This window comes from Camelus dromedarius, chromosome 7, assembly GCF_036321535.1.
Source record: "Camelus dromedarius isolate mCamDro1 chromosome 7, mCamDro1.pat, whole genome shotgun sequence".
Taxonomy (NCBI): domain Eukaryota; kingdom Metazoa; phylum Chordata; class Mammalia; order Artiodactyla; family Camelidae; genus Camelus; species Camelus dromedarius.
Genome location: NC_087442.1, coordinates 36,583,631 through 36,610,219, shown reverse-complemented (window position 1 = coordinate 36,610,219; position 26,589 = coordinate 36,583,631). Strand labels below are relative to the sequence as shown.

Sequence of the window (26,589 nt, the reverse complement as noted above, 5' to 3'; positions counted from 1 at the left end):
TGAGTGCCCCCTGGGGTGAAGAAGGGGCGGGCGGAGAGAAAGCTTTGTAAGGTCAAAGGTCCATAAGGGCTCTTAATCCTAGATGCAGGAATGAAGGAAATCCGGAACGCCCAAGCACCGGGATGCGTTAAGGATCGGCTCAAACAGGGTGGGGTGCGCGAGCGCTGGGGGTGGGGCTTTGAGCAGAGAGGCAGTTGAAGGGCCGGGGCGCAGCAACCCCGCCTCACTCGTAGCCTGGGCTAGGCTGTCACTGAGAAGAGGTGGAAAGGCCACCCTTGGGAAACACCGGGCCCCGGCGAGGCCCCGTGATCCAGCGCCGGGGGCGGGGAGAGGCGTGCCCGGCACTCTCCCCACTCTGCGCGCATGCGCCCGGATCCGGGCGCTGAAATTCAAATTTGAACCGCCGCTGGAGGCCGAGTCCGACACTGGAGGCTGCGAGCAGAGAAGAGAGTAGGCTGGGAGGGTTCCCTGCCCCGGACTTCTCGATTTCTCCAAGGGACACACTGAGCCGACACTCACTTCTTTTCTTTTTCTGAATTTGAACCACCGTTTCCGTCGTCTCGTAATCGACACGCGAAGCCCGGGGCGATGGACCCGTTTACCGAGGTGAGAAAACTTGCGGGCTGAGCCAGCCATGAGCCCTCTTGGCCCCCACCCTCCTTCCCACCTTCTGTCAGCCTCGGAGCCCACCGAGGGGAGAGCGCGTGCGCGCGCGTGCGCAGAGTGTGCGTGCGGGGGTCGGGCTGGGGAGGACCCAGGAGGACCAGAGGGGACCGCGGATGCCGCTTGCTCTGCGGCCGCGGTTCGTCCGCGGTTTTGTTCTTCTTCTTGTCCTGCAGATAGGTGAAGTTCTGGGTGGAAAGTTTTGAGTCTGTCCTCAAAGACAGTAGTGAAAAACCTCCGTCAGCCCCGGTTATTTTATGCCCCTCGAGTGGATCCCTGTCTCTTCCAGTGTTGAAGTTGGGGCCTGACCGAACAGGTCCTGTTGGAAGTAAAAGCGCGGATGACTTGCAGGGTGGAGTCGGATGTCTTAGTGACTCAGTGCTATGTGTGCAGCCGCCGCCTGGAAATGGATTGGAATGTGATTTGCGGCGTTCGTGCAGCCCTCACAGGAGCTATGCCTTTAAGGATGCTGTGAACAAAATGACAGCAAAACGTTAAAATGAGTCGATTCCTGAAACCATTGCATCTGTTCCTATAGTCAATAGTGCTGTCAGATTCTGTTGCTCAGCTAACTACCGATGAAGTTTTATACCTGGGACTGACTCTAATTGAAAGGAAACATTGCTCGCCGAAAATGTGCAAACCAAAATTAATAGCCCACAATTTAAAAAACTAGAGTAAAGAAATAAACCATTTTTGTGTGTGCTTATGAAGCATAACGTCACAGGAATACTTATCTGTTCTTTGGAAATTGAATGTGGATTAATTACACCGTTATTTTGTCGATTATTTCTCTAGCTTTGGCTTCTTGTTGGCAATATACGTTGACAGGAATTTCGTGTGGCCAGTTGTCCACTTCCTTTTCTCCCACGGTAGTTCCTCTTTCTTAAGGTTGTTGTGCAAGTTTCAAACAGTTACTTTTTTGAATTGTTGCAAAGTGAGCCTAAAAATATCTCTACACTAGACTGAAAAACTTAAATGGAGAGTAGTAATTTTTTTTTTTTTGGAGATGTAGTTACGATTCTATAAGTTAAGTCTAAGATATTGAAAGTTTCACAGAGTTTACTTGCATTCAAACACCACTGTATATATTTTTTTCAAGTTCTCTATCATCTTGTGGAAAATACATCAATTTGTTAACCTTAATTAAATCTTCTAACAAAAATCCAGAACACATTTTACATTAGCTGTATAGAGCTAGTCATGTACCATATATTTTCCCCTTACGTTGATTATATTATGCTACAACTTAGAATAGGATTCCTTAAAACTTTAGCCCTATGTGTTGTTTCTTCTTTGTATTCTCCTAAGTAGCTGACAGGAACAAAGCATTTGGAAAGTTGAAAATATACTTCATTCTGCTTAAAGATGTCATTCTGAAGCTAGTACAAATCTCATTTGAAAGAAACTTTTATTTAAAAGAAGCCTTTCTTTTTAGAGTGTGCTCAGAAATATGTATGGGTTATATTATGAAAAGTTAGATCAGTTGCAGTTGGAAAAAACAGCTTTGACATCTTTTCCTTAATTGGTAATGAGTGAGCTATTTGAATTGGTTCCAAAGATTAGGTACTTAATTATAGCATTCACAACATTTTTGCACAGTGAAACTAACTAGTACAGTTCCTTGTCTGAAAAAACAATTGAAAGTCAGTTCAAATGACTTTTTCAACCAGAGTTCCTTATCAGAACCACAAAACCCAGAAAATTATTTATAAGAACAATTTTCTCAGTTTTCCCAAAGATGATTCTTAATCATGCCATCCTACAGGCATAGGAGAGATGTCAGTTCATTAATGCCAGGGCATTAGGGATTAATTCTCTTGGTAACTCTGATTGAGAAAGGCTACAATCGTCCTAAAGTTTTGTTTCCTCAAACAAGGCTGTTGTGCACTGGTTCTCCTCCCTGCTGTCACTAGTACCATCTGGCACACTCTTCCTCTACCTACCTCTTCTGCCTGGCAAACTCAGATTTAACCTCCAGGTTATAATTCGATTTCCCTTCTTCCGAGGGGAGGTCACCTTTCACAATAGCCATCTCACTTGCATTTATTTACTTGTTGAACACATTTCCTGTTAGATTGTGAGCTTCATGAAGGTAGGACTCCTGTCGTATTCAGAGAAATGTTTTCCTAACATCAAGCACAATCCAATAATGTTCTGCCGAATTGATATGGAGAACTATTAAGTGCAAATTATTTTACAAACAGATCATTATATACAGTAGTAATTATTAGAACACTTTAGCAATGTTCCTTTTCTTCATTATAGAAAATTTCAAATTACACAAGTATAATAGCTCCTCATGCATTCATCTCCCAGCAACACATGGCCATATTGTTTTACTGCATTCCCTTCTAATCCCTCCCACTGAATTATTTGGAATCAAATTCTAAAGATCATATAATTTTATACATAAATACTTTAGTATTTATTACTGAACATTAAAGACTTAAAAAAAAAACTTGATCATAATGCTATTATCACATCTAAAAAATAGGCAGCAGTTCCTTAATGTCATCGAACTTTCTGTCAGAGTTCAGATTTCCCTAAGTGTCTAATGTTTTTACAATTTGTTTGAATCAGCTTCTAAACAGGGTATCCCTAATGTTCTTAATGGACCAACCAGATAAAAAATCCATCTTGATTCATGGATGAACAAGCAGTTAAGGCACGTTTATTATTATGATTAGCTGATAGCATTAAGAAAGTTATGTTGATGATATAAAGTTGGTTAGCTCTGCTGATAATAAATTCTTTAAAAGAGCAATTGGATTTTGTCAAAAGGTAGCTTATAGCAAAGTGGTTAAGAGTTCAGACTCGAGCCTGGGTCTGAGTCTTGCCTTGCCGCTTCTTAGCTATATGACCTATGGCTTCTTATTTAACCTGTGCCTGAGTTTCTTCATCTGTAAAACAGTAGTAAAAACAGAATTTTACCAAATCAGATTTTGAAGATGAAATGAAATCGTGTGTGCAGACACTGAAAGTACTTTGTATTAAGTCCTATATCATTAGTGATTGTTGTACTTGTTAGGTGGGTTTAAAACTATAAACTTACTACTCATAATACTGGTATTAGCCTCCTAGTCTGAAGATCTGCTTGGGGTGATGGTCATCCCAGTCTAAGATTAGCATAGGGAAGCCCAGAGCTAGGTGTGCCAAGTCATAACTTTTTATGTAGGAACCTTAAAAAAGAAAAAGCTACAATTAAAACACTATGTAAACCATCTTTTCTTGTGGTATAAATAGACAAACATACTATTACTGTTTTGAATAGAATTTCTCTAATTTTCCAGAATTAGGTGAAATCTCTGTGATGACCTGAGAGAATGCTGCTACAATATTTTGAAAATAATAAATTTATTGAGTCCACTCTGTTTAAGAAGGCAAGGGAATCAGTAACATCGCCTAGAAAACATTTCTGTCGGAAATGATTTGAGCATGTGGGGCAGAAATTGCTTAAGGACTATATGCTTCAGTTATGTTAGATTCATCCATGTGGAATATCTTATTTCCTGATTACGTTAGTAATTTGCAGTGGTTTTTTTTTTAATGCCTCTATTATTTGAATAAGGAGGTATGATAATGAAAGAATATACCTTATAAATAAAAGAACCCTTAAATTCCTGATACACTATTGCAAGGAAGGGTGACTTACATTTTTTTGAGCTGAGTTTATGTATTTTAGATACATCATTTCTTTTAAATTAATAATCTTTGGTGCTTAATTAGTTTTATTTTACAGATTAGGGAACTTTTTTGGATATCTAATTTTTTTAATCTTGAAATTTTTGAATCTAATGTAGCAATAGAACACTTGTGTATGTTTGAATGTCAAAACACATTCTTTTGTGACCCATTGGTCATAGTAACTGAAGATATACTGACTCAGGCATTCTAACAGACCAGAATGGAATGTGGGTGTGTCCATGAATGAATATCATTAGGCTAGTTTTGTATCTGGGGAGTGAGATATTTTATTGTGGGGGAAATGATCAGACATGTATAAATTTGTGTAATACTATCACTTTTGAGTTTGTTGAAGACTTTAAAGGGTGAAGGTCTTGTGTTTTGGAAGGCCTTTGGCTCATAAAATACTGTCAGTGACACAGCATTTAGATTGTGTCGCTTCTTTGGCTGAGAATTCATTCCTAAGAAAAGGAGAGAGTTGTACCTTCTTCCAAGTTTAGCTCATACTTCTTTTGCATACTCAGAGGGATGAAAACATTATTTTGTTTTTTAATTAAGCACTTAAAAAGGTCAAATGGAATTTAATTCCTTAGTCTGCACTAACTGCTAGATCTGTGTTTGCGGGGCAGTGTATCAACTCCAGCCAATAATCCACGTGCCTCCTTCAGTTGTGTTCATTTGGAAGAGAATGAATTGTTACAGGGTCTCATGTTTGCTTTACTACACTGATTCAAATAGGAGCATCTATTGATAAGGAGTTAGAAAAGAGTAGTATTTACGATTTTATGGGATGGCTAAGATTTCAACTTAAAGCTAGTTTATTATATACTGATATTTAATCAAATAAAACATAGGATTTTTTTTTCTCTTAGTGTCATGTTTTCAGAGGACTAATGTGTCAGTTATTGCTTGCTGTTTACCATCACCCCAAATCTTAGTGGCTATATTAGGTTTGCTGCTATAACAAGTTACCACAAATTTACTGGTGTAACATCACACATGTTTATTACTCTGTAGGTCAAAGTCTGATGAGTTTTACTGGGTTCAGATCAAAGTATCAGCAAGATTGTGTTCCTTTTGGAAGCTTTAGGGGAGTGTGTTTCCTCCCCTTTTCCAGCTGATGGAGGCCACCTGCATTTTTTGGCTTGTGGCCCCTTCCTCCATCTTCAAAGCCAGCAATCTCATCATTCGGACCTCTGCTTCTCTTGTCAAATCTGCTCTAACTCTGGCCTTCTCTGGCTCTGACCTCTTTGGCCTCTCTTCCCTCATAAGGACAATTGTAATTACATTGGGCCCACCCAGAAAATCGAGGATAATCTCTCCATCTCAAGGTTGTTAATAAACATATTCACAGGTTTGGGGGATTAGGACAGTGAACATCTTTGGGGGACCATTATTCTGCCTACCATGATGCCTCAAACAACTACAAAGTTATTTCTCATGATTCAGTGGCTCAGCATTTGGGCTCAGCTGAGCTGGGCTTCTGGTGTCCCCTGAGGTCATGCAGGAGTCTGTAGTGATACACAAGTTAACTGGGACTGGATGGTGTAAAATGGCCTTCTTTTCACATCTGGTGGTTGATGCTGGCAGTTAGCTGGGCCATGTGCCTAGCGGGCTTAAACTGGGCTTCTTCATGTGGTGGCAGTGTTCCGAGGGAGTGAGAATAGAAACTGCAAGACATTGTGAGGCCTGGGATTGGAAGTCACACAGTATCACTACTTCTGCCATGTTTTAATGGTCAAAGTAAATCATAAGGCCAGCCCAATCCAAAGTTGTGGAAATAGATTCTACCTTTTGATGGAGGCAGAAAAAGATCTGTAGTCATTTAAAATCTCATTCAACTAACTTTATACATTTTATTCCCCCTTTAATGTTGATATTATGCTTGTAATAATTTTGACATGTGGGGTGCTCATTTGGTGAATCTTGACTTAATTACTTAGGATTTCACTTTTGAAATGTGTTTAACTGTTAGCCTGCATGATGGCAATTAGGGATTTTAGAAGGTACCTGAAGTTTTGTGAACCTTTGGCTGAACTTGTGTTTTAATGCTCTGATGTATCATATATGTAGAAACTGCTTGAACGAACCCGTGCCAGACGAGAGAATCTTCAGAGAAAGATGGCTGAGCGGCCCATCCCAGCAGCACGGTCTGTGACTCATACCAAGCGAGTCAGGGAGCCGCTTTCAGAAGCAAGTAACCAGCAACCCCTATCTGGTGGTGAAGGTGGGGAAAAGTAAATTTTGCATTTTTTAAAAGGAGATAAGCCCCAACCATTGTATTGGGCTTGTAGAAGAACGGGGGTCTTTGGGAGACAAATGTAATAGCCTCTGGGGGAAAGATCAGCCTTTTATTATATTTCAGGCCTATTATATTAAGCCTAGAACCTATCAGGCCAGAGCAGAATTTCTAACAGGTATTTCAGATTAATTGGTTGAACTTTATTTTCCTCATTCCAAAATATCCTTAAAAGCCCTAAGGGAAGCATAATAAAGAAGCAGTGGAACATTTACTGGCAAGGATGTGGTTTTTCTACCCCAACGATGCCAGAAGAGCTGACCGCCAGGTTCAGATGGTGTCTCTGGCATGAACAGGGCAACAAAAGGCAGACCTGCTTGCAGATGCTTGAAACGTAATGAGCCTTTTCATCCTCTGTCTGCTGAACCATCTCTCTGGAGCTGGGTGCAAAGTATAGGTTGTTAGTCTACAGAATGGTGAAATTAAACAAAAACAAAATTAAACAAAAAACCCCCACATACACACAGAAACAAACCCAAACACACCTAGAATCTTATCTTTTCTTTCCTAAATCTTGGCATCCTCAGCCTGCATGAGTCAGCTAATTTAATCTTTCCTAGCATTTGGAATAGTCTGGAGATGGTAAGTTTCCTTAGTATAAATTTAAAATACATATAGACAAAGAGTATTACAGAGGGCAAAACCAATACAAAAAAGATGAGGGCATGGTGCTGGTCACAATTATTTTCTAAGCTATTTATAGAATGAGAATTTACTTTTGTGTGTTTACACATTTTGAAGGGAGGGAATGCTCTGTATATCACATAAGAAAATAGAGGCCTGGCTTCAGTCCAGGCTCTTCTGTTTTCACTGTGGCACACGTTTCTGCAATCAAATATTGAGTACAGTGTATTTGAAAACTAGTGACTGGAACTAGGTTTTGATGCTTAAATAGAAATATTTACTGTTTTATATAAGAAACGTAAACTTGAAGAATTCTGCACATCCAGGTGGTGAACCATGTTAAAATAGGAACACTTCCAAAAAAAAAATGATTAGACAAATTCATTGAAAATCTGTCCGTAAATGAGTTGAATGAGATTGGAAAGTTTCATGAGGTACATTCAATTAGATTGATGTTTATGAGGGCAATCATGACTTCCCCCTCATGTTACTTCAGTTACTGCCAGAACAAGAACGCTTGGTCAGGCAGCTAATGAAACTGACCTTATGTGGAATTTACGCCCTACATTTTAAAGTTTAATTTTTTAGGAGATATGTTAAAACTCATTCTTGGGTAAAAATTATATGCCTTATGTTTGGATAGCTCTTTTTTCTTTTTAGAACTTTTAAATTCATTTTAGAGATGTTCATGGAAGTTTAAAATGTGAAATGTTGTTAAATATTTGTACTGATGAATTTGTTTGATATCGATCAGATAATTCAGTCATTTTTTTTTTTTTTGATTCTCTGCTTCCTAAACCTCAAGCCAGGTACCGTTCTACCCTTTTTATTATTGTTTGTGGGAGATTGTTTTAAAAGCAGAAAGTTTCCTTAACTCACTGTATCACTTTAGGCAGGTAACTTGATTTCTCTGGGTCTGATTTTTCTTACGTAAAAATGTGATGACTGGGCTGTATGATCTTTAAAATCCCTTAGAACATTTGCTTATTCTGTGCGTGTGCACTTTTTATTTCCTAGGGTCTTAAGACCACATAGAGTTTTATGCATATATCTTGAAAATGTTATTTGTATATTTTTTCATTAAGATTTTTTAACTCGTAAATTATATGTTTGCTTAAACAGAAATCTCTCCTATTAGATTTCTAAGTTACTGAAAGAAAGTAGAATTTTACATATTTCTTGTTGTAAGTAAAATTATTTAAAGGAATAGAGAGACGTAATGTTTTATTAATGTGTTAAGTACTTACTGCAAGTTTTTCATGATGTAAGAAATTACAGAATTTTTATTTTTATTTTTTTTGTCCTTTTTAATCTAGAGAAATCTTGTCCAAAACCATCACCATCAAAAAAACGTTGTTCTGACAACACTGAAGTAGAAGTTTCTAACTTGGAAAATGAAAAACCGGTTGAGTCAGCTTCTACAAAACCTTGTTCTCCGAGTCCTATGTCCCCTCAGGCACAGCCACAGGCACCAGCTCCTGTTAGTGATTCCACAGCTGCCCCGGCAGCGCTGCTGGGTGTGAGGAGAGGCCTGAACTCAGGATCAGAGGCAACTGCAGCTTCTTCAGTCAAAGCGCGAATGCAAAAGCTGGCCGAGCAACGGCGCCATTGGGATAACGAAGATGTGACAGGTATAATTACATGGATGGCGTGGTCTTTAAATCTGCTTCAGTAAGATTCAACTTGGTATGTTGAAAATGTTATGTATCAGTTAACACATGAAAGGTAAATGCTTTTTCGTCGATATCCTGAGTATCCATTTGCAAGCAATACTTGCAAGTGGCTTATATATCAGTATATATTTATCAATTGGTTGTGTTCTCATTGAAGCAGATGATGATGAGGTTCTTAAGACTCACTCACAAAAACCTGCTCTTGCAATGGAACTATCTTTTATTTGCAATAAAAAGAAGTAGAGATTAAACTATTAGCATTATCAGTACTGCTGACCTTCGGTTCTATATTCAAGTAATCCTGTTTCATGAATTCACTAATTAAATAAACTTGAGTGACCAAGGTATGCGATGCTGTTCAATAGGGGAGAGAGAAAACTTCAAAAGACATTTATTGAGCACCTACAAAGCTAAGATGCTGGAGGCAGATACAGTGACCTGGTCTTTGCCTTTCATGGGCCCAGAATCTGATGGAGAGCCTGAGAGCAGATCAGCAGTCATGCAGCAGGGTCGTTTGTTCTGCGATAAATTTTATTTATCTCCTACCTTGTTACCAAAAAAGCCTTGGATGACTTACAAAAATGCCTGTATTAAAAATGAGAAAAATAAGGAAATCAAGGTGAAGAGAAGGAAAAACATAGTGAAGGGTAAATTGGTTTATTAAATCCCAGCCTTCAGGTCTTCCTCACTTGCTGGAGATGATTCTGAACTTGCTAGCCTCCAACGCAAAGAGGTGAAACGCTGTCAGTTACATGACTAATGTTTATAAGATCAAAAATGGAACCATAGAGAACTTTCTTCCCTGGGTCCTCAAAAATGGCATGGGAGCTAGCAAGTATGTAACATTTCTCAAGGTAGGCAGACAACCTGGCTCCAAGCTCAGTTCAGTAAAGGAGTTCCAGAATGAGCCAGCACAGTGCAGTGGACCACTCAGTGGCGACTGGGCCTTCCCCAAGGAAGCGTTCCTCAAGCTTTGGCTTTCAACCCAGCTCCTGTGTATCAGAATCACTCAGACCATTGGATTGGAATCTCAGGAGTGCAGTGGAGCCCTGGGGTGTGCTCTTTTTTTCTTTCTTTTCTTCTTCTTTTTTTTTTTTTTTAAACTCTATAGGTAATTCTGATGCAGAGCCAGAATTAAGACCAAGTGATCTGAAGAAATGGATGGGCTGCATATATTTCAGGCAGTCTTCCATAAATTATCAACTCTTTTAACTGAAATTTTGATAAGTATTGGATAACAGAGTATTTAAGATTATCCCTTCTGGCAGTGATGATAATCTCAAGAGCAAATACTTACTGTGTGAAATGCTAGACACTTTTTTATTCTAAAATAGTATAGCATTTAATTCTTACAACAATCGTTAAGACATACACTCTGCTTTTTCCTCATGTTGTAGAAGAGGAAACTGGGTTCAGAGAGGCTAAGACACCTGCCCACTGTTGACAGCTAAAACCCCAAACCCAGTAGTTTGACTCTAGGGCTCAACTTCTACCAACTGTGACCTGCCTGATTTTTTTGGATGCATATCAGGGTGCTGATACTCCATGTTGTCAATTATACCTATTTCTTTTCGTAGTGCGTGGGGCTAACCAGGCTTCTTTATGATGCCTGGAGAGGCTACCAGTAGATTTGCCTGAATAGAATGGTGTCCCGTTTTTGTTCTGTAGGGAGTATCCAAGGGCAGCAGAGTGCAGATTTTCTTTTTTTGAAAAAAGAAAGAGGGGTGTGATTTAACACGTGATCAGAAGAACAACCAAGGCCCTAAACGTTCTAGAGAAGAAAACGTTGCAGCAGTGATTTTGAATATTTTGAAAGCAAATGTTAACAAATGCCTGCCTCAGCCTTGAAAAGAAATCTCATAAAAGCATCATAGCCTGTCTAATTTTAAGCATTGAAACGTGTGAATAAAGTGTTTGTGATGAATGATTTAGTGAATGCTATACAAGGCTGTGGATATAAGCTGATTAAATGTTTGAGGGATTATACTAAAATGTAATTTATCTGAAGCCTTTCTTTCTGATAGAGAATAGCTAGAAGAGCTAGAGGTCTTTAAAGCCCAATCCTAAAACATGGTAATAAAACTGTCATCTGCTTAGAGGTTAGTGCCTATTCTAAGGAAAATGATAAAGGCATGCAAAATGGTATTGTAGGGGAGGTGGTGGTCAGGGAAGCTTTCCTGGAGGAGGCAGAGGCAATTCACCTGGACTTCGAGGGGCGGCTGGCTTCAGACAGTAGAGGTATTCTAGGCAGAAACAACAGAATGTATAAAAAGCACAGAGGCACCAAGGACATAGTGTCCGTATGAAGAGTATTCCAGTACACAGTTCATGTGGTAGAGAAGGAAGAGATACGCTTGGAGAAAGCAGCAGGGTCCAGAGCATTTGGAATTTAAGCAGGAGGTGATGGGGAAGTACCAGGAGAGTTTAAGTAGGCAGATGTTTTAGGAAGATCATGCTGGCATCAGCGTTGAGGAGGGACTGAAGAGATTCGAAGCAGAAAGACCAGTTAGAAGGCTAATGTTATAATTCAGGCATAATGATAATGGTCTGAAAGTGCAGAGGAGGCTGGATTTAAGAGATTTAGAAGAAAGGATCTGTGGGACTTGATGACAGGGTGGTAGATGATTAGGGAAAATGGAGGAAGAGGCCATGATGAGGAGGAATGTGTTTGGGGCAATTTGAACTCAATATATTATTTGGGGTGCTGGTGGGATAGCCATATGGACGTGGTTGATCATTAGAGGGAGACCATGAAGTCAAGCCCGTAAAGACAGAACTAGTAGATGATAATGTCACAAATGGAAATACAATATAAGGCCTGCAAAGTGTGTAGGCATCTGGTGACAATAGCAAAAGCAACTTCAGGGCAGTGGTGTAGGCAGAAGGCAGACTGAAGTGAGTTGAGTAGTGAATGAATATTGTGCAGGAAAGGAGGGACAGTAGCTAAAAGAGGGTGAATGTTGATGAGAGGACGTTTGGTTTTAGTTTTAGAATGCGAGAGTCTTGAGCATATTTATGTGCAGAAAAGAAAGTCTGTAGAGAGGAAGAAGGGGTTATCTGGAGTGAGATCCCTGAGAAGGCTTTGGAGGAGTTGAATTAAAAATTCAGGCAGAGGAATAAGCCTTGGACAGTAGGAAGAATACCTGTTCCATTGACTGACTTTGTGGACTAGAAAATGCTGTGAACTTTGACTTCCTTGTATACTCTTTGTGCATACATGCCTTTGTCAGTTAAGTGTTACTTATTGGAGATTTATCTCCAAATGAAGGAACTGTGTGGAAAAACATTTTAGTCTAACCCTATGCTGTTCAGTACTGTAACCACTAGCCATATGTAGCTTTTAAATTCAAATTAATTAAAATGAAGTGAAGTTTCTTATTGCCCTAGCCACATTTCAGGTGCTCTGTATTAGACAGCATGGATATAGAGCGTCTCCATCATTGCAGAAAGTTCTATTGTATAGTACTGCTCAAAGCCATTTTTAAAACAAATATATGGAATATGTAACCTTAAATTCTGCAGTGTTATAACATCATGAATTAATTCTAAAAATATAACCTAAATGCATGGTATCTTATAGGTTTATAATCTATTAAAAAATTGAAAAAAATAGATGTAGCAATTTTTTTTTTAAATTTGGATTAAGTGTCTGGTTTAAAAATATATTGTCAAATTTAAGCAGCTTGGTAATTTCATGCATATGAGACCATAACTTATGGGTTTTTAACTCTTTTTCTGAAAACATTTTCAGATAATATACCTGAAAGCTCACCCATGTCAACAGTGCCATCAGAGGAAAAGGCTGCCTCCCCTCCCAAACCAGCCCTTTCAGATGCTTCAGCAACTCCCGTTGGGAGAAGGGGCCGTCTGGCCAACCTTGCTGCAACTATTTGCTCCTGGGAAGATGATGTAAAAAGCTCATCTGCAAAGCAAAGCAGTGTACAAGAACAGCCTGGTACCACTTGTTTATCCAAATTTTCCTCTGCAAGTGGAGCATCTGCTAGGATCAATAGCAGCAGTGTTGAGCAGGAAGCTACATGCTGTTCCCAAAGGGATGGCCAGGCCTCTTTGAATAAAGCCCCATCCTCGAGTGCTGTGGATGCATCTTTGATTAATGTTGTGACTTCCAGCTCTGTGGTGAGTAAATAGAATTTTGGTCTTTGGAAACCTTTTTTTTGTTGTTATTATGAGTGATAATGTGTATATGTGTGTGTGTGTGTGTGTGTGTGTAGGTATTTATTTTATAACATGTATATAGGGTGTTTATATGTATTTTTAGAGTATTTGTTTCACAGAAAGTAAAAAAATCATAAATTTGGTACTCTGTCCCAAGATAAATTAGCAGTTGACAACTAAATCACACTAATCTAATGTAATTCTAAACAATATAATATGGAATGGTGGGACCTCTTCCTGGTCATCAGGGAGACCACTGAAATTACTTTCTTCATTAGAACACTTTATGTATGTGTTTAAATACAAGATACCAAATATCTCTGAAAACTAGTAGCTGTAGTTACCTCCAGAGGGCAATTGTCAAGGATGGGCAAAACTTTCACAGTATATAGCCTTTTGAAATATCTGAAAGATTACTTTGCACATATATTATCTCAGTGGTTTTTAAAAACAAGATTCAAAAACCAAAAAAGAAAAAAAATGTGTTTTTGAGCATTGTCTTTAAGTGTAGAGCCAGGTTTTAGAATTAGACAGACCTGCATTCAGTCCCAGCCCTGCCCCATAATTAGAAGTGTGGCTTTGGAGAATCTTGCAAAACCTTATTTTTCCATTTATAAAATGGGAAAGAAAGGGTTATGGGAGGATTAAATGAGATAATGTGTGTAATGCACTTAGTAGAGTGCTTGGCACATAGTAAGTACTGAAGAACTTGTAGTTCCCCATCAAGTACATGATATGGTTTTGTTAAATAAATATTGACTTAATTAAAATACAAATAAATATGTAACTTGACCTAATACAGTTAACGTGTATAAAAGTACTAGTGCAGTAATATAAAGAAATTGTTTTTTTAAATAGCGAGTGGTCCTGTCCCTCATACTAAATTACCCGTCAATATATTATGAGCCTAAACTACATATTATAATTTGAATAATAGCATTTTCTAAGTTAATTTTTTTCCAAACCTTTCAAATCGGTTTGCTCTCTTAGCAAGAAATGTTTTTTCATGAGCTTACAGAAGGGCTACCGAACAGATAGGATTTGAGGTGTTTTGTCGTAGGACTACCTTTAGATACTGTGAATGTTGTTATTTACCCTAAGTATTATCATGTTTCAGAAAGCTACTTCTTCCCCAGTGAAATCTTCTACTACATCCATCACCAGTGCTAAAAATTGTGAGATACAAAATTCTGAACTTCTTCAAAAAACTCCTGTTATTCCTCTGAAAACAGCGGTATCGAAACCAGTTGAGAAGTCCACTGTACCCCGAACAGTTCAGCCCAAGGAAGAATTAAATAGAGACGTTTGTCTGCAGTCTCAAGCTAAGGACAAATCTACAACACCAGGTTATGTATTTTTAAAAATCCAAAGTACTGCTGACCATTTTCAGGGTGTTTTTTCTCTGCATTTTAAATATCCGGTTGTGAATGGTACAGTGTTGCCAGGGCAAATGTCCAAATGGATCAAGTGAGACTTCCACAAATTCAGCTGTCATTGATTGAATGAATATTCATTAGTGTAGACTAGCCCAGTTACTGGTCCAAGAATTTAACCTGTTACGTTTTAATAGTTTAAACATGCTTTTTTCTAGAATGACTATGCTAGATGCTTTCTTCTGTACTTCTTGATGTAGACAAAGCACATACAACTGGAAATCACATTTTAAGGACATAATAGAGAAACATTCTTGTAACCAAGTGTGCTGAACAGTGTTTCTCAAACTTCACTATGAAAGCACCCCTAATACCAAAGGGAAGGGAATATGTATACAAATGGCTGTACTCCCATTTTATTTGTATGTGTGTATATTGTGTGTAAGTGTATGCAAGTTCAATTTTACTATAGTAAATTGATGGTCCAGGAAGTCCATATTTATCTTGTGGTGACTTATACCTTCTGGTATACCCCCACATGCTGTTAGTGAGAAACACAGGACTATAAAATATGGTTCAAATAAGTGGCAGTATAGTTTACTTTGAGCTGTATTCTTTTTCATTAGAATTGCTTTTGGAAAGACTGTTTTCATTCTTAATTTTAATTTCTTGAAAATACAATCTCCCCAGAAACTATAGTTTATCATAAAAGAGAAGCAGACAGAGAGATGGAAGTGGGGAATCCATTAGTTATGGAGTAAGTAGAAACCAGTCAGTTTCCAGATGAGCCAAAATGAGAAGTGGAAATAGTAGCAAAATCCCCACATGGAATCGGACTATTACTCCCAATTTTCTAGACTTAATGACATAGATAAGAATGACATAAATAAGAAGCATTCTTTTTATTATTCTTGGCTACTGAATATACCCAGAATACATTAACAGGACCTCAGAGATATTTAATTTACACACTCATTTGTATTCTTAATGGACTCTAGTTTGAGATATGGGATGGAGTGGTAATATGTGACATGTGGAGTCTTCAAACTATGGTCATAGGTCAAATCCTACCCTTCACTTATTTTTGCAAATAAAGTTTTATTGGAACACAGTCAAGCCCATTTACTGCTTTTGCTTTCATGCTTCATTGCAGACTTGAGTAGTTGTGACAATGGCCATATGCCTTGCAAAGCCAACGATGTTTACTCTCTGGTTCTGTATAGGAAAATGTTTGCCAATTACTGATATAGACAAACTTCCTTTTATATAATACAACCCTAGCATCCTTGTAATAAAAGTGATGTATATCCCATTTGTCCTATTTTAAACGTACCTCATACTATTTCAGATGAGTACTGTTTTAAGATTTTTGTAAAATCAAAACATTGTTAAAGTGAATTATCCTTAATTTTTCTTTTTGGAAGTGATAAATGATTTAATCATTAGATTTTCATGTTAGACTTACTAAAAACATGATAAAGTATATTGGGCTGTAGAAATATTAGTAGTTGGTTATTATGGTCAGGACGCTTGGTGGTGGTTAGGGTGTATTGTTAATATATGTGCAATCAATTTCCAGTCATTTACGTTCTGATTATTTAGTTTAAGGGTTTTCTAATCCCCAGTCTCCTCTCACTCTACCTTTTAAAAATTCCTCTTTTTTAAAGAATTAAATCCTATAAGAAAATTTTAGGATATGGAATTAAGTAGTACGATAAAATTTTTTTTGAACTATTTTCTTACTAAATGTTTACTTTCTGACTGAATGTTCCTAGTAAAATTAAAGCATTTTGAAGCTGGACTGGATTTTAGAACTTCTCCCATAGAAATCATAATTGTTACTTATTCTGAATAGCCTCCAAAAATGTATGTGTTTTCTGTAGGAGGAGCAGGAATTAAGCCTTTCTTGGAACGCTTTGGAGAGCGTTGTCAAGAACACATCAAAGGAAGTCCAGCTCGTAGCACACCCCAAAGAACCCCCATTGTCACTCCAAATACAAAGGCCATACGAGAAAGATTGTTCAGGCAAAACGCATCTTCATCTACTACCCATTTAGCGCAACAACTCAAGCAGGTATGGCTTACTGCTTTTAACATTATTTATTATGTGATCTCAGCATAGAACCTAGAAATCAAACTATGAATTCTGACACCAGTCTTTTTGACTGAGATAAAGAGCATCTATATTCTCTGTATCACTTATTTCAAGTTAGAAATATTATTATCCTGTATTCCATGTGTATCGTGAATTTAATCTTAAAACTGAAGACGAGTAAAGTTACTAGTGTTTGGATATTACTAAACATACTGTTGGCTCTTGTGTAAAATAGTTTTTGATGGTTTTAGGAACGTGAAAAAGAACTAGCATGTCTTCGTGGCCGTTCTGACAAGGGCAATTTATGGAGTGCAGAAAAAGGCGAAAACTCAAGAAGCAAACAGCTAGAATTAAATCCTATAACCAAACAGGTAACATAAACAGGAAATATAAAAGTGAACTGGGTACCAAAGTAGTGCTGGGATCTAACTTCTGGTTCTTCACTGTAAAATAACTCTATACATTTTCTTGTTCCTGTTAACTATGCCACTTTCCATTCATAAACTCCTTAAAAGTTCATACCAACTTTGCTTTTCTCTTGTCATATTTTCTCATGTAATGGAACTTTTTATCATATTCACTTATGACCTACTTAAAATCAGGTCTACAAAATTATTCTCATCATTCAATTGATTTCAGATTTCTTTTAACATTCTGCTTAGATGCTGTTTTCAAAATGTTTCTCAGAATGTACTTTTTTCATCAATGATCATATATCTCTCCCCCCAATACCATACTTTAACACTATCTGTAATCTTTTTAGTTACCAAATACCTTCCAGATTTCTCTTCACTCATACTACTCTACGTTAAATTTCATTGATTAGCCTTCAACAAAATTTCTACTGTGTTAAACTATCTACTATTTCATCTACATGACAACTGTGTACAAAATATTGTGTTGGGAGATATATATATATATATATACATTTAAATTTTTTTCTTCCAGTTTTATTGAGATATAATTGACACACAGCACTGTATAAGTTTAAGGCATACAGTATAATACATTGTGAAATAATTACTGCAATAAGTTTTGTGAACATCCATCATCTCATATAGATACAAAATAAAAAGAAAACATATTTCTTCCTTGTGATAAGAACTCTTAGGAGTTACTCTCTTAACAGCATTCATATATAACACACAGTGTTAATTAATCACGTTGTATATTATATCTCTAGTACTTATTTATCTTATAACTGGATATTTGTACCTTTTGACCACCTTCATCCAATTCCCCCTTCCCCTACTCCTGCCTCATAACCACAAAACTCTCTTTTTCTGTGAGTTTGCTTGTTTGTTTTTTGAAATATAATTGACCTACAACACCATGTTAGTTCCTGGCACACAACATAGTGATTTGATATTTCTGTACATTACAAAATGATCACTATGATAAGTCTGGTTACCATCTGTCACCATGCAAAGATATTATTTTAATATTGACTGTATTCTCCATGCTGTACATTTCATCCCTGTGACTCATTTATTTTGTAACTAGAAATTTATACATCTTAATTTCCCTGTGTTAGGATATATTTTTAAGCTAAAAATAATAGAACTATATTTAACACGAGAAATAGAACAGTATGTTTAACCAGTATTCTTTGAGAAGGATCTGTTTGATTTTGTTTTTAATCAGTTCCTTTGCTTAACAAATCGTGTTTCCCAGGGTTCTGATCTCAACCTTTGTTTTATCTCACTTGTCCTGGGACATCTCTTTCCCATCCTTATATCTAGCTTCAGCCACTCACCGACATGCTAATGATGCTCTGCTGCCCTCACCTCTCTCCTGAACTCTAGTTGAGCTTTGGTTGGCTGGTGGAGCTTTCTACACTTTGCTGGCGTCTCTGCCCCATGTAGTCATGTCTTCACTTAGAGTTTTACTCAGTATCTCATCATCTAAAACATCTGGGGGTTCCTCCTTGGCTCCTTCCTTTTATTGCTGTGTCTTCCCACCCCCTGGCCTCTGGTGCTTGCGTACACACACACACATATCCAGTGATACATTTTCCAAGTATGTCACCAAGCTGCCTTGTCCTCTGTATTTTCTGTGCCATTGCCTTAATCAATAGCATAGCTTTGTACTGAACACCTTGCTTCTAGTCTGGCTGCTCTCCAGTCCATCTAACCACTGCTGCCAGAAAAATATTTCTAAAAGGCAGATATTCATGTATTCATGTATTCACTTGCTTAAAATCCTGGAGAGCATCCCATAGCCATCCTCAGAAAAATGTCTGAAGTGCTTGACTTAATATCTAGAATCTGGCTTCTCCTCGCTGCTCCTCCCCATGTGTGCTTCAGTCTTGTCATGTGGACTATTTGCAGTTTCTCCAATGTCCCCATGTTTTCAGATCTCTTTGCCTTTGCCTTGCTCTTCTCTCTGGATGAAGTATCTCTGTGGTGAGCTCCTGCTTCACTGAGAACAGGTCACACTTTAATCCCCTCTGCAAGTGTTTACTTGGCCGTCCTCCCCCCGTCCCCTTGGTTCATGTCATCCTGTGTTTACCTCACTGGAATATTGATCTTCCTGTAATTGTCTTAATTTGCCTTCCACCTCTGTCTATGAGAGCCTTATTCATCTCTACGTTCTTAGTGCTTGGCTCACAGTAGGCGCTCAATAAATTTATCTTTGAAAGAAGGAGTGAATGTTCTAATCCCTCCCATCAGCATAGAGTAAGCTATTATCTATGATCTTAAAAACAGCTCCTTTGATCCCCCATTGCCCTCCCTTCCTTTGCCTCCTTTTCATCTAAATTCTTTCAAAACACTGCCTCTACTTACTTTTACTGTCTTTCCCCTCCCTTCTCTCTTCATCTCTCCACTCGAACTCTCACCACTACCTGCTCCACAGACCATACCCTTATCAAATTCACTAGTGATCGTCCGTAGTCAAGTTTCAGGTGTTTAACGTGACCTACTAGCAGCATCTGACATTGTTGATCATTCTCTTCTGTTTGAAGAACCTGCTTCACTTGGTTGCCACTATCTCACAGTCTCATGATTTTCCTTCTACATCTTTGGAAAATATAGGGCAACAGTTCTTAAACTCTTTTGTGTTAAATAATCTCCGATAAACCTGTGAAATCCCTGCCTAGACTGTTTCACATATGCCCATAAAGAAAATTCTGAACACGTAACAGGGAGCTGAGGAGTTCCCCGCCTCAAAACTCATCTGTGGTACCCTTAGAAAGAGCAGCCAAAAAGCAGGAAGAAAAAGCAGTTGAATGTGGTGTAACTAAAGGCAAGGGGAGAAAGAGCCTTTCAGAGGAGGGAGGAGTGGTTGGTATTGTCAAGCGTTGTTGTCAAGTGTGGATTGGACCGAGATCACTGGGCTTGGAAAGAAGGAGCTTGTTGTGACTAGGCGGAGCAGTTTTAGGGAAGCGGTGAGGGTGGGATGCAGGTAGTAGTGAGTGAAGAGCAGAGCCTGGGCATGTGGGCCAGTCCTCAGAAGTTCTGCGGGGGAGGGAGAAGGTCGGTGGGGGCTGGAGAGGGATAAGGAGGTGATGTATGGTTTGTGTTTGTGTTCATTTTTTTCTTTCTGAGGAGACTTAAGTCACTTTTGGTGTCTATGGGAAGGAGAGGGGGGTGATAATTGATGGGAAGGGGTGAGTCTTTGACGAGGTTAGAGTGGATGGACGCCAGAGCACAGTGAAAGGACAGGATTAGCACAGTTCCTGGTGTGATAAAAAGGAAGAAGGAAAGCAGTATTTGGGGGCTGATAGTTCTAGAGCTATGGCGACAGAAAACTGGTAGATATTCTATCTGATTGCTTCTCTTGGTTCATTCTGAGTGATGGGAAGGTGACAGGTGAAATACTCTGAAAGATGGAAGAGAGGCCTGACTCCGAAAGAGAAGGGCTAGGGGGTAGTGCTGAGAATCAGGTGGAGTGTGAGAGCGTAGATTTATAGTGGAACCCGACTACACACTTGTGAGTTTTTCCCTAGGTATGTCCAAAGAGCCTGGGTATAGACATGGAGAAGCTGGGTTGTTCCAGGGTTGGGGATTTGATAAGAGGAATGGAAGTCCAGTTGAGGTGGGGGGTTGAAAATATTGGTAAAACTGAAGTGAAGGGTCATAAGGTCTAATGTGGATGTGAGTGTAGGGAAACAGGTAGGGGTGAGAGGAAGGAAAACGTCAAATGACCAGAGGTCTCCATGAGGCCAAAGAACAGGATCTGGTAGGAATTCCTGTGTGAGAGAGAGAGATTAGAGGTGCTGTTAGAGTGGGATATTTGCATCTAGGATTTCAGGGAAGAAACGGATTTTCAGTGGCTGGCTGGATTGCAGTGGTGGTGGAAGTTTTGGAGTTGAAGTGTTCATGCAACTGAGGGGCCCAGATATTGTTTGGAAAGTACTTGTGGGTACTAACATCACCCATCCGGTGGCAGGTCTTGGACTAGAGAAGTAGGGTGATCAGATGGCTGGAGCCTCAAAGGAGAAGGAGCTTTTAAAAGAGGATTTCTAAGAATGTGGAAGTATTGCTAGAGACTGGAAAGGACGTTGCCCTCATGCTGTTAGGGTTCAGGGAGACAACCAGCTTTGTTAGTCAGCTGTAAGGTGTGTCTGTACGTGGGAGCTGGGCTTCTGATAGGGCTAGAAAGTGGAGGGGATATTTAGTGAAGAGGACGAGGATGTAGGGGAGTTTGTTTATCAGGGAAGAGGGCTGTTTGGGCACTTTAAAGGGCTTTCAGAGAGCCCAGTTAGCGGGGAGTTTGACTTAGGGAAGAGAAAAATACAGAGCAGTATGCAGATGAGACTAATGGAAAAGACAGAAATAATAAGGTTATTACAATATTTATTCAACGTCTACAGTATGCCGGGCCTCTGGTAAGTACTTTTGTTTGTTTGTTTTGTTTTTAATGCATCATGTAATCCTCCTATGAACACTGTAAACCAGGGAGTAACGTAATTCCCCCTTTTCTGGGTGAGAAACTAAGATTTAGGGGGTAAATCACTTGTCCAAAGATTCACAGTTGGTAAGTGGGGAAGCTACAGGTTCTGACCAGACCTGAGCCCAGAGCCTCCTTTCACCACTGTGTTTATCCTCAGGCAGTGATCCACAGTAAAAGGAGATGGAGCTTAGTGACTTTATTTAGCATTGTGTTTTCAAGCTTTGGTTTAAGCCTGAGAATGAGGGTAGTCGGCGTTTCCTTACCACCACAGTCATTCTTTCATTTTCTCAACAAATGTTTGAGTTCCTATTGTATACAAAGCACAAGAGCTTTGTACTCTCAAAGTATGCCCGGCCCATTCTTCTGTAATGGTCTTGTCCTATCTTTTCTTCTCCTCCCCAAGCTTCTTACCTACCCTTGAAATAGTTTCCAGCACAGCATTTGCTAGTTTGCTTTGTGTTTGTACATCAAACGCTTCTTCTAACTTGAGCGACAGTGTAGTCTGGAACTAGATCTGGAACGAGAATTCCTGGATTTGTAAACTGACTCTACCTGTTACTAGCTGTGTGTGTAAGTTATTTCACACTCCTTTGTCTCAGTTTTCTCTTCTGTAAAATGGAGATAATATTGCCTAACTTACAGGATCATTGGGAGGATTAAGTGAGGCTTTTATAATATAAAGTGCTTAGAAGGGTGACTGGCACGTAATAAGCTGTATCCAAATATTAGTTGCTACTATTCTTACTTTTATTTGCTTATTGCAATTATTGCTTTAATCATAAAACCTTTTCAAAAACACACAAACAATGAATGTTTTTCTTCATAGCCTTGTAAGTGATTAAAAAAGACTCAGATTTTTCCCCCCTTCTCTCTTTTCTTTCCTTCTGATCAGTTTTTGTCCTTTGTTTTCTTTGCATTTTACGCACTGAATAAGTGATGAGTGCATCCTAATACAGAAGCTGTCACTACATTTTATAGGTGTGGGATGAGATCAGTGGCTTGGGGGAATTGTTTTTTCCCCATATGTGGCTTTCACTTGAATTGGTTTATCTAAAGCTGACCTCTGATGTGAATTTTCATTCTCTTACTCGCTGATCTTTAAAAAAGGTTTTACATACTGTGAATTACCAAGAATATAAACTAGCATGGGCTTTTGTTCTAAACATGGCTGGACCCGTTCATGTGCATTATTGATTTTGTTCTGAGGAAGCTTATATAGAATAATTCTTATTTGTTTCATTTAATAACATGTATAAAGAAAAAAATTATAGTTTTAAGAAGTAAAATTTGTCTCTTCATTTGCTTTTTGCAGGAACTTCACTCTCAGAACACTCCTCTCAAAAAACATCAAGTTGGGGCAAATACTCCATCACTTCCAGTAACAGAAAAGGTGACAGAAAATCAGATACCAGCAAAACCCTCTAGTACAGAACCTACAGGTAATCATTTTCTATTTCTACTTCACTTCAAGTGTAGATTTCAATCTACCATGGTTTTGGAAATTGGATTAGAAAGCAGAAATGCTGTGCTAGTGTAAAAAGACAGATTCATTTCTTCTTTTCCATGTACTTGTTCAAATATCTAGCCATGCAATATGCTTCTTCCTTAGTTCTCTCTCCAGGGTGAGGACTCATACTCTTGATGGGAGTATAAATTACTGTAACTTTTTTTTTGGAGAAAAATTGAGTAATATCTATTGAATTGTAAAGTGTGCACGCTCTTTAATTCAGCTTCTCTGCAAGTGTTTCTGTAAGTTGAGTTCTTAGAACTAATGTGCAAAGATGTACGTATGAAGATATTAATTGTAGCACCATTTTTAATAGTAATAAGATTTAAACAACCTAAATGCCCATCCACAGAAGACTGTAAGTAAACTGTGCTAAATCAATGTAATCACATATTATGTAGCTGCTTAAAAAGATTAAGGTAGCTTTGCATGTAATGACATTAAACATATCATAGTTAAAAAAAAAATTTTTTAAGTTGTGGTAAAGCATTTATTAAAATTTACCATCTTAACAATTTTTAAGTGTACACTTCAGTAGCTTTAAGTATATTCACATTGTTAAGGAACAGATCTCCAGAACTTTTTCATCTTGCAAAACTGAAACTCAAAACCCATTGAACAACAATGCCCCATCCCCCACTCTTCTCAGCCCCTGGTAACCAGCATTCTGCTTTCTGTTTCTATGAACTTGACTAGATACCTCACATAAGTGCAATCATAAAATATTTGTCTTTTTGTGGCTAGTATATTTAATTTAGCATAATGTGACGGGGTTCATCCATATTGACAAGTCACATGTCAAGCATGTGACAGGATTTCCTTCCTTTTTAAGGCTAAATACTATTTCCTTCTATATATCTCCCACATTTGTTTATCTGTTATCTGTTGATGGACCTATGGGTTGCTTCTACCTCTTGGCTATTGTGAATAGTGCTATTATGAACACGGGTGGGTATGCAAATATCTCTTTGAGACCCTGCTTTCAATTCTTTTGGCTGTATACCCAAAAGTGAGATTGCTTCATCATGTAATAGTTCTGTTTTTAATATTTTGAGAAGCTTGGAGGAGGATGGGTATAGCTCAGTGGTAGAGCTTAGCATGCACGAGGTCCTGGATTCAATCCCCAGTGCCTCCATTAAAAAAAAAAAGGTTAAAAAAATTTTTGACAAGCCATTTTACTGGTTTCCATAGCAGTTGTACTATTTACAATCTCACCAGCAGTGCACAAGTGTTCCAGTTTCTCCACACCCTTGCTAACACTTGTCATTCTCTGCTTCCTTGATAGTAGCTATCCTAATAGGTATGAACTGATAGCTCACTGTGATTTTGATTTGTATTTCTCCTATGATTGGTGATATTGAGTGTCTTTTCACATGCTTGTTGGCCTTTTGTATATTATCTTGGAGAAATGTCTGTTCAAGTCCTTTGCCAATTTTTAATAAGGTTATTTGATTTTTTTTTTGTTGAGCTATAGGAGTTTTTTATACATTCTGAGTATTAACCCCTTATCAGATATATGATTTCCAAATATTTTCTCTCATTCCATAGTTTGCCTTGTTACTCCATTTGTCTTTTTTGATACACAAAAGTTTTTTTTTTAATTGAGTTATAATTGATTTACAGTATTAGTTTCAGGTGTATAACATGATTCAAAATTTTTATAGATTATACTCCATTTTAGGTATCATAAAATATTATGCATCTTAGAGTTTTCTATATAGAAGATCATGTCATTTGTGAACAGAGATAATATTACTTCTTTTAAAATTTGGATTCTTTTAATTTCTTTTTCTTGCCTGTTGCTCTGACTAGAACTTTTAAAGCTATGTTGAATAGAAGTGGTGAGAGTGGGCTTATCTCTAGCTTGTCTTGTTCTTGATCATAGAGGAAAAGCTTTCAGTCTTTCACTATTAAGTATAATGTTAGCTGTAGGCTTTTCATATATGGTCTTTATTATGTTGAGGTAGTTTTTTTCTATTGCTAGTTAAGTGTTTGTATTGATACTTTTTTTTTAAAATGAAAAACAAAGTGCAGAACACCATGTATAGTATCACTTTCTGATAAAAGAAAAGGATATACACATATGTATGCATACGGGGGAAAGCTGGAAGACAAGGAATAACCTGGTAATATTGATGTCCCCTTTCTCTTGATGGAGAAGAAGAGAGAGTTGGGAAAGTTAAGAGAAGGCAGGTGTTTTGGGGGATTCTTTGTACATCTCTAGATTTGAAATGCATAGTTTTATAATAAAAAAAAGATACATAAGATTCCTTAATCAAAAATTTCTAGGTTCTTATATATATTCATATGGTTTTTCTTAAAATATTTTTAGGTTTTACTGAATGTGAAATGACGAAGTCTAGCCCTTTGAAAATAACATTGTTTTTAGAAGAGGACAAGTCCTTAAAAGTAACATCAGACCCAAAGATTGAACAGCAGACTGGTTGGTTTTCATTGTTTATTTCTTATTAACTCTGGACACACTATAAGAAATAGTATATTAATGGAAACACATATTGAAATATACAGTGTTCTGTATTTCAGAATGTCTTGTGATTTTATAATAGTCTTTTTTTTTTTTCCAACTAGGAAGTACTCTAGCTTCCACAAAGATACAGTACTGTTCACAGTTATCGTTAGGTCCAGACGGACCCCAGTGAAAATCTGATAAAGGCTATTGCTCACTTTCACAGAGAAAGGAATGCGCTGCCCTTCCACACTCTGCGTGTACTGTTAGAAGAATTAGTGACCCGTGGAGCTTATTTGTGAACTCGTCCTGAATAATATTAATGGTTTCCTGTTGTTGAGTGCAATATGAAAGGGCAGTTCCCAACAAAAGGAAAAGAATTATTTGAAAATGTTTTTTGTAAAGCTGAAGCTTTTGGTCATTATCTTGCAGTCTGAGTTCGTACTTAATATTCTTTCTTAAACCCAAAGCACTGAATCAGCTTTTGATAGTTCCCACCTTCATTACTTAAAAATGTTGTTGGAACTTTATATTATTAGTATTCTATTTCTTTTTGGTTTTTTTTTGTTTTGTTTTGTTTAGGAGGTACTTTTTTTTTTTTTTAGGGTTTTCTCCCCTGTTTATTGAGTAAGCATATGAATGTTAGCATATATAGTGGTCTATATCACAGCATTCACCTATCGAAATATTTTTCAGAAGTGGTACGTGAAATTGAGATGAGCGTGGATGATGACGATGATATCAACAGTTCAAAAGTAATTAATGACATCTTCAGTGATGTCCTAGAGGAAGGTGAACTAGATGTGGAAAAGATCCAAGAGGAGATAGATGAAGCAGACGCAGAAAGCAGCGAAGAACAGGAGGATGCGCTGAATATCTCCTCAATGTCTTTACTTACTCCATTAGCACAGACAGTTGGTGTGGTAAGTCCAGAGGTAAGAAAAGACTAAATGTTAACAGGGCCAGGACATAAGGAAACTAAGTAGTGTTGGGATCCCCTTTTGTTCTAGTTGATGTGTGGGGGTTTGACACTTTGTAGCCAGGGGTACTTTGTAAACCCAATGTTAATTCTCTTAAAAGAGAATTTAAAACTCTTCAGTGGTTTCCTGTTGGCCTTAGGTAAAATCCC

At 38.1% G+C, this 26,589-nt stretch overlaps 2 protein-coding genes across 4 annotated transcripts in view; one reads left to right on the top strand and one right to left on the bottom strand.

Annotated features, from left to right (window-relative positions):
• Nucleotides 1-721, bottom strand: part of MATCAP2 (microtubule associated tyrosine carboxypeptidase 2) — a 53,045-nt gene extending 52,324 nt beyond the window's left edge. Inside the window, exon 1 of the mRNA XM_031455183.2 lies at nt 520-721. Coding sequence (XP_031311043.1) covers nt 520-636 — 117 coding nt within the window. The 5' untranslated portion in view covers nt 637-721. The remainder of the gene's footprint in view (nt 1-519) is intronic.
• ANLN (anillin, actin binding protein) overlaps nt 404-26,589 on the top strand; it is a 50,591-nt gene continuing 24,405 nt past the window's right edge. The window contains exons 1-10 of one of the 3 annotated variants that reach the window (XM_031455180.2): nt 405-606; nt 6,424-6,577; nt 8,590-8,904; nt 12,698-13,083; nt 14,240-14,468; nt 16,379-16,569; nt 16,842-16,961; nt 22,799-22,925; nt 25,326-25,436; nt 26,157-26,395. In XM_031455180.2, the coding sequence (XP_031311040.2) occupies nt 589-606; nt 6,424-6,577; nt 8,590-8,904; nt 12,698-13,083; nt 14,240-14,468; nt 16,379-16,569; nt 16,842-16,961; nt 22,799-22,925; nt 25,326-25,436; nt 26,157-26,395 (1,890 nt within the window). In that variant the 5' untranslated portion in view covers nt 405-588. Of the gene's footprint in view, nt 607-6,423; nt 6,578-8,589; nt 8,905-12,697; nt 13,084-14,239; nt 14,469-16,378; nt 16,570-16,841; nt 16,962-22,798; nt 22,926-25,325; nt 25,437-26,156; nt 26,396-26,589 lie in introns of all 3 variants that reach the window. The other 2 variants (XM_010988086.3, XM_031455181.2) reach the window with 2 other exon arrangements.